Source organism: Lygodium microphyllum, chromosome 15 (assembly GCF_053477565.2).
Source record: "Lygodium microphyllum isolate KBCC chromosome 15, Lygodium_microphyllum_v1.1.10, whole genome shotgun sequence".
Lineage (NCBI taxonomy): Eukaryota > Viridiplantae > Streptophyta > Polypodiopsida > Schizaeales > Lygodiaceae > Lygodium > Lygodium microphyllum.
Window position 1 is genome coordinate 151,720,325 of NC_141149.1, and position 16,655 is coordinate 151,736,979.

Here is a 16,655-nt window from a genome sequence, read left to right on the forward strand (position 1 = left end):
CCAACGTGCATATTCAGCAACAGAAAAGTAAATAAATAGTGCAGCTAGAATATTCCAACATCACAACTTAAAGAAAGATTGGCCCAAAGCTTGACACCTGTATTTCTTTATCATTATTAAACTATTTATATGACTATTTGAAAAGTCCTCACTGGATCTCCAATCTCAGCCTTCAACATGTCAATTGAGTACTTCTACTCAACAAAATTGGATAGAGCGTACTTCTACTCAACAAAATTGGAATGCTCTAGAACATGTCTCCACCTGCTCTTACTAGCCACATCTATGCACCCCAGCACTCAAGACCTTCACATAGGAGATCAAAATCTTGTCCCAACCCTTCATGATTAGTGTAGAAGAAACCCTCCAACAAGATTTTCACAACAGATCTCTCCCACATGCCCAAAAACACAACATGCCAAGAACTCAAGCCATAGTAGTCAGACTTGTAGGTGCTCATACCAGCTACAAGTCAACATGATCCTGCCCAGAGTATCACCCAGCTAAGGCGGCGCTGCCATGCCCAAGACAGGCATCACCATGCACAAAACAGTTTCACCCTATCTCCAAATCAAGTCATCCTGGAGACAGCCACAATCTGCCTTGGTATAGCCCTGACTACATAGAGAAGCCGTGTGTGGTAGAAAAGCTGTGTTTCCCTTGCCTTTGCTGGCATTTACCTGCTGTCCCTGCACTTTTTTTCTTCAGTTTGATGATCGAATTTACCAACAAAGTTTACTTATTTGGCCATCAATTTATTAAATTTGTGTGTCCTGACCCAAAACTTTGGCTCATGGCCACATTTAATAAATCAAATGAAACTTTTAAATTAAGGTTCATTTAAATTGACTTTATTAGATGTGTGCAATAACTTACACATTAATTAAATCCATAGTTACCAGGAACAGGGAACGGGAACGGGACCCCCCGGAACGGGGGAAACGCCCAAAGTTAGGGAACAGGAACCGAGGGAACGGCATAATACATACATACATACATACATACATACATACATACATACATACATACATATATATATATATATATATATATATATATATATATATATATATATATATATATATATATATATATAGAGAGAGAGAGAGAGAGTCAAGTTTCAACACTTAAGCCTAGATTCATCTAGAGATATATATCATGCACATGTGCAGGCGGAAGAGGCGCCAGGCAGGCGAGAGAGGTGGGAGTCGTGAGAGGTAGCCCTAGTAGTCGGGCGCCAGGCAATCAGGCCAGGCAGTCGAGAGAGGCACAAGAGGCAGGAGGCAGGTTAGGTAGGCAAGGAGCGGGAGTCAAGCCAACTGGCGCGAGGCGGGACAGGATGCGATCAATATTTTTTTAAAAAATTTTAATGACCCGCTGCTGGAACGGCCGTTCCAAACACGGAACGGCCAGGAAACGGCCAAGGAACGGCCTGGAACGGGCGGGAACGGGACAGGGAACGGGCTGGAACGTTCCGCCAGTGTTTCCTGGGCTCGGACCTCCCGGAACGCGTTAATCCGTTCCTAAGTCCCGGAACGGGCGTTCCCTGTTTCTATGATTAAATCATTGTTCCTTCACAGAACCTTAGCAACACTTGATGGATCTGCCCATGTCCAGTACAACTCATACAATGTCTTGGACCTTCCCAAAGAACCAAAAATAAATCGTGTCCCCATGGCACCCTACAAGACTCCCAATGAGCTCCTAAACCTCATAGTCTCACAAAGTAGGTGCTCCCCCTTGTTGACTATCACCACTCTGAGAATCCCTAACCCTATGCTCCTTAAGCCTTCACCCTTGATTCTACTTAACCAATCAACTTAGCCCTACTGCTCTAATTTGATTCATTGTCTCTTGTACCTTGTGCCAACACTATTATATGTATTCTACCATTTTCATTGCATTTACATGAGCAATCATTTGTGAATTTGAGAAGTTCTTCATGCACTTTGTTAGCCCTTTTGTCTTCACTGGAGGAACCCTCTAAGATTAAACGGACAACTACAAAGGATTCAAATGGAAATTCACTTAGAATAGAGAGATTGCATCGGAGTAGAGTTTGATCCTCTTTTGGCATAAAGGAATGAAAGAACACAACTTGGAAGCAGCCTGATTTCAAAAAAATTATAAAGAATCTGGCTCTTGGATGGATCATGGCTGCCTGTTGATAGATGTAAACAGAAGTTTCAGCCCATTTTTCTTCCTTTCCAGCATTCGGGCTTGCATTTCAGCTCTATTTTTTAAGGTCCTACCAAATATCTAAGCAGAGGCAGCAACTGGATTGAAGTAGGTGTTGGATTGTCAAAGTTGGAAACTGCTATTACTGATGACTAGGCAGGTGCCTGAAATTCAAGATGCTAAATAGGTTTGACTTAACTTGCTCCTAGACAACAAGCACTTCCTTTGTCAGATGAAATATTGGCCAGCTCTTAGGTTATAAACTGTCACAGGAGGAATGTTCTAGGGGGCTTTTTAATAGCATGTCACGGCTAGCAGAGGTCCACCTTAAGAATGTACACTTGCCAAGCCAAGATTATAATCTTTCAAAAAGATTCATCAGAAATAGACAATTCCTAGAGTCCAGAACAAATTAAGGAATTGCTCAACACAGCATGTCTCCAATTTGGAAGCCATCCATTCCATGATGTAAAGGAGCCATGATCTTTTTGCCATTTAGAGGACTCAAGGAGACTACAGATAACTAGTATCACATGCAGTTGCAAGATATGCATAAATTACAAAGAAAATAAAAAGGATTTGAAAAGTTGAACACTGAGCAGGATCGTGGAAGATCATGTTGATAAATGCTTAAACTTCTGAGATTCCTTTCCAGGGCAAGGTTTTCTTAGGAGACCTATGTTGCGGGGGCTTCCACTTTGGATATATTATGCAAAAGGAAGATCAGTCACAACTCTATGTACTTGCATGGAGATCAGCCTGATTTTAAAGCCTCGCTTGGTGGCATATAATATGTGAACTTATATGTCTATGGTTTGGCATTATTCACCAGCATGACAACTAATGAGAATGGCTATTTGCAAGGATTCCTGGGTATAATCAAACCCTCTTTAATTTCTTGCATTCATTGGGGTAATAGCATATGTTGCTGACAAGGCAAAGGATTCTGAAATAGTATTGGACTTATGGCAATGTGTATTTGTAAAACATGAGTGGCAACCAGCTTGATGTTCAGTCTTGTTTATCAATTCCTCTTTCATTCCTGTTGTTAGTTGGGCTACAGCACACTTAGCTGACAAGGAATGGCTCCGTCTTTGATTCTGCATTGGGCATTTCCCCAATGTTGCAATGATTCAGAGATTACTCCTTTGGTAGCTTTCTTCTTTGGTTGCAGTGATTGACAATAGAGAATCTGATGCATTTCATTCAGGTGCGCACATAGCCTAGAATGGCACAGAAGCCTCACTTTGAGCTTCTGCAATGTTCTATACTACATTAATGCATTTCTAACACTTCAAACAATATGAGGAAAGTTACACTGCCAATAACTCATAATCTGGAACAGAGGCCTAAGAAAGAAATATTAAAATGTTGCTGTTCCCAGTGTCTTGCAACTCTTTTTTCGGTGAGTACTCTTGCTTTCAGTGTTTTCAGCTGAAATACTATGTTAGAAAAAAGACAAAGATATCTATGGAATTGGCATTCTTGTAACTAAAATTGGATAGTTCCTTCAATCAAATGAAAGCTACCTATTTCTGCTTTAAATCTGTAGGAACGTGGTCCAATAACCTCACTTTTGCAATCATAGACAGCATCAACCACCTAGATCAAACACAAGAGACAGCCAATACATCAAAAATCTACTTTACAAAACAGTTCAAGAAAACAAACATTACGAGCATAAACCATTCTAAGTGGACTTGAAAGCTGAATTGAGAGATACCGGATCAGAAGAAAGAAAATCAAGGACACGTTTCATGTCTTGGTTGTCCATTGCTCTGCCCAGCAAAGCGTGACGATTTCGTTGAATCAAAAATATGGCAACCTGCAAAACAAGTTTCTTTCTTTCGTTGGCTTACAGATTGTCACTCCTGTGCATGTATAACCAATTCAGTTCTACATGATTTGCATGTGCTCTTCTAAGTACAACAACATTAGCTAGCTTGTACTAGCTGTGTATGGAAATAAATATAAGTTTGTATAATATTCTTCTAAAAGTCAAATAAAGTACTGGCATCTGGTGACAGATCAACACATAGACAATAGGTGTAAACTTTTCGCAAATAGAATGAGAAACTGCTGAAACTCAATTATATGCTAGTCTACCATACAAAACCTTCGACAGTAGCCCCTACAAGATAGGTTCTATTGTGGAATGAATTTATCAAATGTTAGTAGAGAAGCTAGTTATACATATACAAGTCCCAAAAGTGATGGTCTGGTGCTTAAACTTGCTCCGTAATCATGAGTACATGGTTCAAGTCGTGCTATATGCATTGGACATCTATGTTCACATGGTGTGTTCATGTGACTTTGGATCTTGCCCATTCAAACACACAGTTAGTCCTCTTTCATAGGGTCACGGGGGAAGGGGGTCCCACCATGATGAAGCTTTATTGCTCATTTGTCTTGTAGGCTGTCCTCTCTGCATGTTAAGAACGATGCAACATGGCTGTTGGTTACTATTTGGATGCAACGCCATTGCCTTGGGGCACTTAGGTTTATGCGTCTTTCCTCAAAAAAAATAATAATAATAACAATACACAAGGGATTATACAATGCATGCCATACACAACTTAGAACTCTGCACTATTTGTACTAAGTCTGCAAAGTAACTACCACATGTGCATGTAGATCCTTGATTGTATAAGCATGTAGGTGCTATAAGCTTGAAAATTCATGTCTTAGCCTAGTCTTTGCTGCCGTGTTTTAAGTCCTAGATTTGGACCTTCAGCTGATTAAACTGCATTTGGGCCATGCATATATTGTTGTCGTTGACAAGAGCTTTTGCATCTTACTTCCATCAATTGTGCCAATTGCATAGTTGGCAAGAAACCCCTTTTCACAAAGTTAGGAAACTTGTTTCATACCAAGGCATTTCCTAAATGTATGAAACACGTATTTTAAACTTTCGAAAAAAGACCTACCCACAAAAATGTATTTGACATTTTGCAATCAACCTTTATCACAAATTTATTTGACATGCTGACATGGATATTAATATTAATTGCAAGAATTGTGCTCGATCTATTATCCATGATGCATTTACATATTGCAGGATGCTTCTCTAATTAGACTTTCGAAAAAAGACCTACCCACAAAAATGTATTTGACATTTTGCAATTAACCTTTATCACAAATTTATTTGACATGCTGACATGGATATTAATATTAATTGCAAGAACTTTGCTCGAGCTATTATCCATGATGCATTTACATATTCCAGGATGCTTCTCTAATTAAAGTTAATGTTGTCATGGACAAGGGACCCTGATGCATGTAATAGTGATGCTATGTTGAATGTCCATTTGCATTCTACAGAAACATGAATCAGGAAAAAATTGAGATTGTTACATTATATGAGTTATATATATCTAGTGTTAAGTTGTTTTTCCATCTTAAATGAGACCTGTTTCTAACATTTTGCAAAACTTGTATGAAGCCTGTAAAACCCATTTCATAACTCCTATTTTAGAAACCCCTGGCAATAATGGTCAATAGCAGGGGTAGCATTGCATTTTTGTAGGTGGTGGCTTTGGAGGCTTGACACCTTGCAGGGCCAGTCTGCTGCAAGATGGTCTGTAACCCCTTCCTTTCTAGGATGACCTTTGTGATTCTCAGCTTGAAAGTAGTTGACTCTAGCATCTGATGCAACATGGCCTACAATGCCTTCCTTTTTGGCACGTTGTTTATAATCTTTGCTTCTAGCATGCCACATGTGATCTCCCTCCAGCGTTCATAAGGCTAAGTTTGGCATGATAGACACATCCCTCCTCACATTCCCTGGACTTTCTACGGCAAGATCCTAGACTAGACTAGTGTCTTCTGCTCCTCTTCTGAGTACAGTTAACCTCAATCCAGCACACACACCACTAATTGATGATGATAACCTTAGTTTGGACTTTCAAATTTGTATTTGGCTAGCCTAAATGATATGGATTTTGAAGCTACACTATAGCATTCTGGTATATTCTGGCATCTTTGACATTGGCATTTCTCTTAGCATTGTCCTCCTAGAGTGGTGGACCTTGCATATTCCAGGCAACCAGCATGGTGTTTCTCATTGTGCCTCTTGTGTTTCCCCTCAGTTGTCTCGACTTTTTTGGAAAGGTGTGAAAATCTCCTATAGCAAGTCACTAGCACCAACCTAGCTCACTTGTATTTTCTCAAGTGGTTGGCTTCTAGAAGACTTTACATTTTGACATTTCTCAAGCATTCCTATCTACAATGTGTGTACACACTATTGTGAGTTCTCTTGAGTTAGTTAATGCTGTTACAAGGGATCCTTGACTTGGCATTTTGACTTTTTTGGTTGCTTATGGATTATTGTGCTTGCCCATCTTCAACAGTTTGAAGACATTATTGGTATTCTACTGCTATTCTCTGCTCTCAACGGATTCTTGCAGGAATTTGCATTGCAAAGTATCATTGTCTCTTCTTCAGTTTCAATGGGCTCAACTTGTGATGTGGTGTACCTTGGCCGTTGAGTTGCCTCAATATCCCAAGTTCCAACTTTAAAGATATATCCTCATGTCTAGCAAGGCAGATACCTCTCATAATTTTGTAATCTGTTTTAAGAAGCAATCTCTATTCTTTCATCCTCAACTTGTTTCTTCAACTTTGATGTCACAAAATTACGAGACAAGTACATTTCTCTACAGACTTGAATTTTCTTCCTAGGTAACTTGGCCTTTTCTAGCATCAGTTGGTTCTCATGGTCATTGATGCTACATCCATTGCAATTGTATTGAATCCATCATTTTTGCGAATGGAACAACAATGCTCAACTTCTTCACCCACTGGTTGTTGGATCTATCCTTCACCTCAGCATGTTTCTTCTCCAACAATAAGTAATCTGTGATGGATTTAGCACTAGTGGCAGGAGGCTTTATCACTACTTGTGGCAAGTGCCACCATCACGTTGTCGCTTTCCAAATCTTCATCACACCATCACCTTTGCTTTATGTTATATTCCCTATATGTAAGATGGGAAATTCTCAGCATTTTTACTTGTGAGCCCACTAGATTCTCAATGACTTCAGAGGGTCTTGGGCTATAGGCTCCTCCATTGAGCACTCAAGGGTAGTTCTCCCATGAATCTTGGGTGTTCAGTCAGTTCCACTTTTGGCCTCGTATAGCAGCCCGCATAAATCTACATATAGGCATCCTTGTATCTCCCATCTAGTGCACAAGTGCATAGTCACTGGTGCTATTCCTTTGTCTCTCTTTTACTCACACTCTTTCTATGCATTTGCATACTTGGCTTCCATCAGTTGCAAGTTTTTTGTGCCAATCCATTATGATGCCGATTTCTGGGGTAGGAGCCAGTTATGATCAACTGGTCAGGCCAACCTTGCACATCCTATATATGTGCAGCACATGTACAATTCATTTTCCTCTCAATTTGTTCACAATTTCACATCCCTTTTCCACTTTGAGTTTCGCATTCTCCGCTTCATTTCAATTCTGTTTCCATCATCAAATGTATTGCTTGAACTGGGATGATTGTTGTTTGTAGGAGTCATGTAGTCAGACCTATGTTTCTCAAGATAGGAACCTTCCAAGATGATCATGTCTGCTAGTGTAGCAGCATTCCTCCCTTGCTCAAGATGACTGTTCAGAGGCAGCAACAACTACATTTTATCAATCTCAGGCCTGCCCCATATCATGGCAGCATTGTTTTCTGGATTGAGGTGTCTGCAGACAATCACTAGCCCATTCAAGATCATTGATCAGCGAAATCAATTTTGAGGCATTTGCTGCTTGTGTTATGTACAAGTTCAGCAGAGGAATTGTCTCTCTATCTGTGTTTTGCAGCATCAGACAACTTTATTTCTATATGCATCTGCTGATCAAACCTGATCAGCCTGCACTTTTACTAAGGCCCCTTCACTAAAGGTATTTTGCACTTTCAAAAAATTCCTATCGCATTTCCATGGTTGACAAGAAACCCGTTTCATAAGGTTAGGAAACTCATTTCATACCTGGGCATTTCATACATGTATGAGACACATATTAAAAACTTTCAAGAGAAAACCCTAGCCTCAAAAATGTTTTGATACTTCATAATTAACATTTATGATGGATTGATTTGGCATGCTGATGTGGACTATCATTAATTATCGGAAGTGATAATAAGGATTTTCTATGGGTTGTTGTCCATCTAAGCTGCTTCTCTTTAAAATTAATTTCAGTCAGGATAATGGACCGTGACACGTGTAAATAGTGACGTTATGTTGAATGTTCATTTTCATTGTCTGAACTCTCTCTCTCTCTCTCTCTCTCTCTCTCTCTCTCTCTCTGTGTGTGTGTGTGTGTGTGTGTGTGTGTGTGTGTGTGTGAAAAGATACATAGTACTTTTCCATCTTGAATGAAACCCATTTCTAATGTTTTTGGAAACTTGTATGAAACTTTTCAAACCTGTTTCCTATTTTGTGCTTCAGAAACCACTCCCAACTACATGCATTTCATCATGACACACCATACATTTGCCCTCAGCATCAAACTAACTGATGACAACTTACCTTGCTTGAAAAAAGTCAATAACCAACTAAAGATGCATCAACTTTGAGACATGATTAAAGGGCCAGCCTCCAGAAGCTAGAGCCTATTGATGCCAATGCCAAAAAGAGTGAAATCAAGGAGTATTGGTTGCACTTATCACTGTCATCGCAGAGCAGATCTTTGCCTCTGCATGTCATCTCTTTATGTGCTTATCTTGAGGCAAACAATGTTGAAACAGAGTGGTTGAAACTTGAATTTGAAGCTTGATGGGCCTAACCTACTCCAAACAGTCAAATGTCATGTTGAGCTTTGAGATCAGCTCAAGAAAGTCAACAAGTTCATCCCTGATAATGATTATGTCATGTATCTCATGCAAAAGCTCCCAAATTCCTTCAGTACTACATTCAAAGCCCAAAAGAACTTCACCTTTATTGAGAACATCTGCATCATGCTGCAGAGGAGATTGCATCCAACCCAATCCCTCGAGAATAAGGGAGCTCTTGTGTTGAGAGATCACAGATAGGGACAATCAGGAGACCAGTAAAACCGACCAGAGTCACAACTATCACAAAAAGACAGCTTCAACAATCAATGCAAGAAGGATATCCCAGCAAATGCCATTACCAACACATGGATGATGAGGCAACTAGACCTTAAAGGGGGCCCTACTGGATATGGTGCTTGAGGTGGACAAGCTCGTGGACAACATTCTGCTTACCAAGTTTTCAAGTTGGGGTCACAACCACCTGGAGCATGCCTTCGTTGGAATTGTTGAGCTTGGTGTTGATTCGTTTTCAAACAATTACTAGGTTGCTTGAGGTGGACAAGCTCATGGACAAGATTCTGCTTACCAAGATTTCAAGTTGGGGTCACAACTACCTGGAGCATGACTTCCTTGGAATTGTTGAGCTTGGTATTAATTCATTTTCAAACAAATACTATACTCACAATCACGACCTATTATTAGAAAGGATGATCATGTGGCAGATAGCAATGATCATGTGCAGAGATAACAAGGATGTAGATCTACTTGGAGAGAATAATATTCTCACAAGTGCATTAAGGTTGCTCTCTGCATTTCTCAAGTTGCCATGGGCAATGAGAATCCATGCATCTCCAGCCAACAAAAAAGACTCTGCATTCCACCCCTGACGAGCATCGTGGCCACAATCCCAGATCTAAGCTTTGTTTTATAGCTTGAGTTTGATTTCGACAGTTAGTTCATGATTACAGGTCTACCACCAACAAAGGAGAAGAAGGGCTAATGCCAGGAGGCATATTCCATGGTGGATTCCGTGAGGTTTTGCGGTGGATTCCACAAAATTTTATTTATTGCCAAGGCTCATACACAAGGTAAATTCCTTGTGCGAAAAGTCGATGGGGACACCTGTCCTTTTCGGACGTCTTGTTAATTTAATGTGCAAGTGGATGATTCCATAGCGGGTGATTCCGCAAAATACATATTTAAATTAATAGACATTTATGAGTTTAGAGTGCGCACTCGTAATAAATTAAGGTTAGGATTGAGTTCTAACCAATTTATTTATTTTGTAGCTGAAGACTGCTAGGTATTCACTTTTGTTTGTTTAATTTTATTATTTTTTAACAATTGTGAATGCTTCAGTTGATGTGTAGAGCAGGCAGCGGTGGCGTTAGGAAGCACTGGGCGATAGCGTGTATTCAAGTTATTTAGAAGAAATTATCATTTTTTATGGACGCGCATCTTAGGCGTGGCGCCAATATTTTTTTTGGCGCGCTTGTTTATTGAAGCCCTTGACACTTATTTATTATTTTGTATGCGCATGGGTGCACGATTTAAATATTTGTTATTGGACATTGTATTTGGGCACCGCCCGACTCTTTGAGCGCCCAATAGCTTTAATTCTTTAGTGGAACAAAAGCAAACACAAAAGCTAAAGCGTCCTAATTGTAAATTGGGCTATTTTTTTTAGCTTGGAGATGAATAATATATCAAATACATACTTAGTGGAGCGCTCACACAAGGCATGGGGGGAGATTGTATCCAATTGGTCTTTTGCTTCAAGTCATGCAAGTCTTCTCTCTTGTTTTTTGTACAAAAGTAAAGTTCTTTTGTTCTTGGGGACCTTCCGGCGCTCACTACGCGCGCATACAGCATCCAATCTATGCACCAGTGGTATCAGAACGAAGCTGAGATCGAGAGCTTCCACTGGCTTACCATCTCGCGCGAAGGCAGAGCTCCTAGAACGATCGAGCTCTACAGTCAGTCTCGCGACAATCCGTCAATACTAGCACGTTCCTGGCGGTGAATAACCCCCTATTGTGCTATCAGATCGCAAAGGACCACTTCCAAACAGCAGAGGACCACTTCCCAAGCTCCTTTGCAAGTCGTTTCATACTCAGAGAAGCAGATAAGAGATTATCATTAAGTTTAGTTTATAAGCTTAATTAAGCTTAACAAAAGCTTTGTAAAGAAAAAGCTTAGCTCACCATAATCTCACGAATCGTGGCGGAAGGACGCACTGAAGAACGTCGACGTCGTTCAGAATATATCGATGTCCTAATTTCAAAAAAACGACTAGTCTAAAGCTTAAAAGCTTTAAGCTTATTAAGTTCCAAGTCTACTAAGTCACAAGTTCAATTTCAACTCTCTTCCATAGAGGCAGTTCTCACTAGATTAAACACGAACTCGTCTTCAATCTTCTGCAAGCCCTTGTTCACACCTGTGGACTGACAGAGCCAGATTCCAGCCAAATCCCAACGTTCCTAAACTTCCTACTATTACCAATAATGTATCTAAAGCTAAACCCATAGTCTGTTACAAATGTCATTAACCTGGACATCTAGCAGCGAATTGTCAATCCAAAAAGCCAACTGTTCATATCAATTATTTGGGAGCGACAGAAGATAAAGAACATGAAGAAATGCCGGATGTCACGGAAGACGATGACGATATTGGTACTACTTCAGATACTTTACTAGATATGCCAAATCCTCATTCTTTATTAACGATGAACTGTCTTGTGCATGGTAAAGAAAAGACTATTTTACATGATAATGGGAGCACACACAACTTTATTTCTGCAAAATTGGTCAAAGAATTGAATTACATATTGTTTCTACACATTATTGCATCAAGGCTGCATTCTTAGACATTAGATACAATGGAACACAAGAAGTGTATGACTTAGAAATTAAAATTGGTGATTATGTTGAACGAAGAAATTTCTTAGTTGTGCCTTTGCAATCTAGTGGCATTATCTTAAGAATACCTTGGCGTCATCAGTACAATCCCGATTTAGATTATTCCACGCATTCAATGAAGATTCATTCTAATGGGAAACAAATCACATTGCATGGTATACACACTTTCGATAATTTTCCATTGCTTAGTCATACACAGACTAAACGTGCATTACGAAAAGGTAGCAAATCCTATTTAATATGGATGAATGAAATCGAAGCTAAAGAAAATCAAATATATCCTAAGCACGCACAATTTCTTTCACAATTTCAAGATCATTTTTCTGCTGGCTTACCACCTATACGTCCCGAAGATCACAAAATAGACCTAATTCCTAGATCACAGCCACCATATAAAGCACCATATAGACATAACCAAATTGAATAGAAAGAAATTCAAGCCCAAGTTGAAGAATTGTTAACCCGAGGACTCATTAGACCTAGTAGTTCTCCATTTGGTATACCTGTCTTATTATTGCAATACAGGAGCATGAGTTAAAGCTTGTTTCAATAAATCAAAGGACTTTTGTTGATTGTCGGACTAATGATACATAATACCTTTTTTTAATAGTTTTGTCAAAGGTAATGCAAGCAATGAAAAATTTCTCACAAATTTTTTGTAAAAGCTAACAAGATCTAAGAAAGAACGCAATTTGTGCACATTTTTAGGTATGGGCCAATTCAAAATTGCTTCTATCTTTTTAGGGTCAACTCTAATACCTTCAGATGAAACAATATATCCTAGATATTCAATTTGTGTTTGAAAAAATTCACTCTTTTCAAGATTAGCATATAATTGATTCAAGGATGCTAGTGGATCTGAAATAGGAGCAGTCCTTATGCAAGATTCTCATCCCATAGCCTACTCTAGCTGCAAACTCAAACCTTCCGAACTTAAGTATTCTACTTATGATAAGGAATTGCTAGCTGTAGTACAAGCTTTACGTCAATGAAAGCACTATTTAATGGGATCTGAATTCATGATCAAAATTGACCAACAAAGCATTAAACACCTCCTTAGTCAACCACAAATATCTGACTGACACATTAAATGGACTGCTTTTATTCAAAGTTTTCATCCACTCATACAATATCAACCCGGAAAAGAAAATGCTGTTGCCGATGCTTTAAGTAGAAGACCGGCTATTCATAATATCTCTATGATATCTTTTGACTCTCTTATCCCTATGAAAGATACCTACGACCAAGACCCTAGTTTTCAAGCTGATTGGAATAAATTAGTTGCAAATAATTAGATTCCCATTGATTCATTGTCTTACACTGATGGATTTATGTTTTATGAAAAAAGATTATGTGTTATTGTTTCATTTCGATCATTTGTTCTGCATGAAATTCATTGTCCCCTATACCAAGGCCATAGAGAAATTATTTCTACTTTGCGTACACTAATTGAAGATTTTTATTAGCCATACATGGAATCTGATGTATCTAACTTTGTATCTGAATGCTTAATTTATCAAAGAGTTAAACGACACCATAGTAAACAATATGGTTTATTAATACCTTTATCAATTCTAAAACGACCATGGGAACAGATCTCAATGGATTTAATCATTGGTTTGCCTAACACTAAAGCTAATCATGACATGATTTGGACTATTGTTGATAGGTTTAGCAAACAAGCATATTTCATTACATGCAAAAAAACGTTAACTGTATCTTAAGCTGCTCAATTGTTCTTGAAAACTGTTTTCACTAATCATGGTTTGCCAAAAGTTATTATTTTTTATCGTAATTTTAGATTCTGCAATAATTTTTCGATTACTTTGTTTGCTGATTTAGAAACAAAGATTGATTTTTCATCTGCATTTCATCCTGAAACAAATGGGCAAACAAAAGCTACTAACAATACCATTTTAGATTTTTTGCGTGCATACACAATTTCAAAACCACAAACATGAGATACACATTTACATTTACTTCAGTTTGCATACAATTACACACCACATACATCTACACAGAAAGCACCATTTGAAATTATTTATGGATATGATTACCTACACATATTACATCATTGTCAAACAAAGTTCAAGCTGCTGATGATATTCCTAACATGCATACTACTATTTTTTATGAAGTTAAACATATGATTGCCAAAGCCCAGCAATCATACACATAACAAGTCAAGAAAAAAAAAGCTATGAGTTTCAAAGTTGATGATTATGTTTGGTTACGTATTGAAAAGCGAAGATTACAAAGTGTTGACAAACACCCTGTTTAAAGTTAGCCCCTAGATTTTATGGACCTTTCAAGATCATTCACAAAATCAATGACAATGCATTTAAACTAAAATTACCACAACACTGAAAAATCCACAACACTTTTCATATCAGTTTATTACGACCTTTTAGAGGCCAATTACCTGTATACCCTCTCTACGAAAACCCTCCTTTACTAGAAGAAAAAACTAAAATCCTTGAGCCTGAAACTATTCTAGATACTGACTTTATGACCACTAGAACTGGCTGTAGATATTCTGGATATCCGGTTAAGTTTAAAAATCATCCTGTTGAAAAGACCCAATGGATGCACGCTCGAGACCTAAGTGCTTACCCCTCACTGCTCGCTCCACATTGAGCTAATAGCAATTGAGAACAATTGCTATCCCACCCCGGGGGTATGATACCAAGAGACATATTCCACGGTGGATTCCGTGAGGTTTTGCAGTGGATTCCGTAAAATTTTATTTATTGCCAAGGCTCATACACAAGGTGAAATCCTTGTGCGAAAAGTCGATGGGGACGCCTGTCCTTTTCGGAAGTCTTATTAATTTAATGTGCAAGTGGATGATTTTATAGCGGGTGATTTCACAAAATACATATTTAAATTAATAGACGGTTATGAGTTTAGAGTGCGCACTCGTAATAAATTAAGGTTAGGATTGAGTTCTAACCAATTTATTTATTTTGTAGCTGAAGCCTGCTAGGTATCCACTTTTGTCGGTTTAATTTTATTATTTTCTAACAATTGTGAATGTTTCAGTTGATGTGTAGAGCAAGCAACAGTGGCGTTGGGAAACACTGGGCGATAGCGTGTATTCAAGTTATTTAAAAGAAATTATCATTTTTTATGGACGTGCATCTTAGACATTGCACCAATATTTATTTTGATGCGCTCATTTATTGAAGCATTTGATACTTATTTATTATTTTGCATGCGCATGGACTCACGATTTAAATATTTGTTATTAGACATTGTATTTGGACACCGCCCAACTCTTTGGGCGCCCAATAGTTTTAATTCTTTAGTGAGACAAAAGCAAACACAAAAGCTAAAGCATGTTAATTGTAAATTGGGCTATTTTTTTTAGCTTGGAGATAAATAATATATCAAATACATGCTTGATGGAGCGCTCACACAAGGCATGGGGGGAGATTGTACCCAATTGGTCTTTTGCTTCAAGTCGTGCAAGTCTTCTCTCTTGTTTTTTGTGCAAAAGAAGAGTTCTTTTGTTCTTGGGGACCTTCCGACGCTCGCTACGCGTGCATACACTATCCGATCTGTGCACCAAGGGCCTTCGCATCGAGCAGTCTTTTCAGTGACCCTGCCTTAACTTTTGTACTTTCTTTTGTATACTCTCTTAGTCATTTGATATAATATACTCGGTACGAGAAAAAAAAAGATGTTTTAGCGTCGAGGAACGATCTCAAGATGCCTTAAGCATATCGCACAAATACAAGACTTGAAGCCTAGTGGACTCCAACTTGAATATTTGAAAACTCTTCCACTAACCATTCTAGAGAGAAAGAAGAAAAGTTGTATTAATGTCGACAACAAGCTGATTGGCCTTGAAGACAAAAGATAGATGCATATCATGGAACTATGATGTATCCCACATAGCAAAGAGAAAACACAACAAAACCATCTAGCTAAAAAAACAACAAAAAACAAGGAAAAATACATTTGATACAACTACCACATATGGCAAAGCTAGTAAGTATGGAGCAGATATGACATGCTACAAAGGGACTAAAAAGATCAACATCATCTTGTCCCTCATGGATCTATATCCAACATAGATAGGCTAAGATGTTAGGGTTGGGGTGCTCAATGTGTATCATCTATATCCTCCTGTGGTACCTCAAGAGGAGACATTGACCAACAAGCAATGGATGGTGTATGTATATCCAAGGTGATGTTCCATAGTGGACACTGGATCCATAGGTTTGAGATGTGCTCTATAGTATCCGTGGCAGCTACATCTCTTTAAAATATATATAAAGTGTGTTTGCCTACATCTCTAAGGTGCATGTGGTTAGCTTAGCATATGTTATGGGCTTTAGGCATTGTGTCTAGCCTACATTTGGAATTGAAAAAAGGCAACCGGGTGACCTATTTTAGGGTTTCACCAATTGTCTTGTGTCTTGCCCTAAGGCTTTTAGGGTTTCTTCACTTGTCTTGTCTCTCATCCCGAGGCTTCTATATATGCTCCACTCCACTCTCAATTGTTGTATCACCTCATATTGCATCCTTGGAGAGAGGGAGATTGGAGGCACTGTTGCTAGTCGTCATTGTGATGGTGCCCTATTGATAATGTATTTCACGCCTCATGATTCATCTAGTAAATTGCATTGCAAATGATATAGTCCTCATCTCCCCACCGGAGGGATTGCCGTGCCACCTAGATGCACTCATGCCTTCTGTCAAGACAACAAGATTCTCACAATGAACCTTGGGAAAACCAAGGTTATGGTGTTTAATACCTCCACACACTAGATTCAACAATAAGA

General features: G+C 38.7%; 1 protein-coding gene across 1 annotated transcript in view; it reads right to left on the minus strand.

Moving 5' to 3' along the window:
- The window catches only part of LOC148025230 (metal tolerance protein C4-like), an 82,136-nt gene that overhangs the window by 27,210 nt on the left and 38,271 nt on the right, over positions 1 to 16,655 (minus strand). The window contains exons 9-10 of the mRNA XM_087695029.1: positions 3,902 to 4,003; positions 3,708 to 3,780 (exon numbers count right to left, since the gene is read on the minus strand). Of these exons, the coding sequence (XP_087551155.1) occupies positions 3,708 to 3,780; positions 3,902 to 4,003 (175 nt within the window). The remainder of the gene's footprint in view (positions 1 to 3,707; positions 3,781 to 3,901; positions 4,004 to 16,655) is intronic.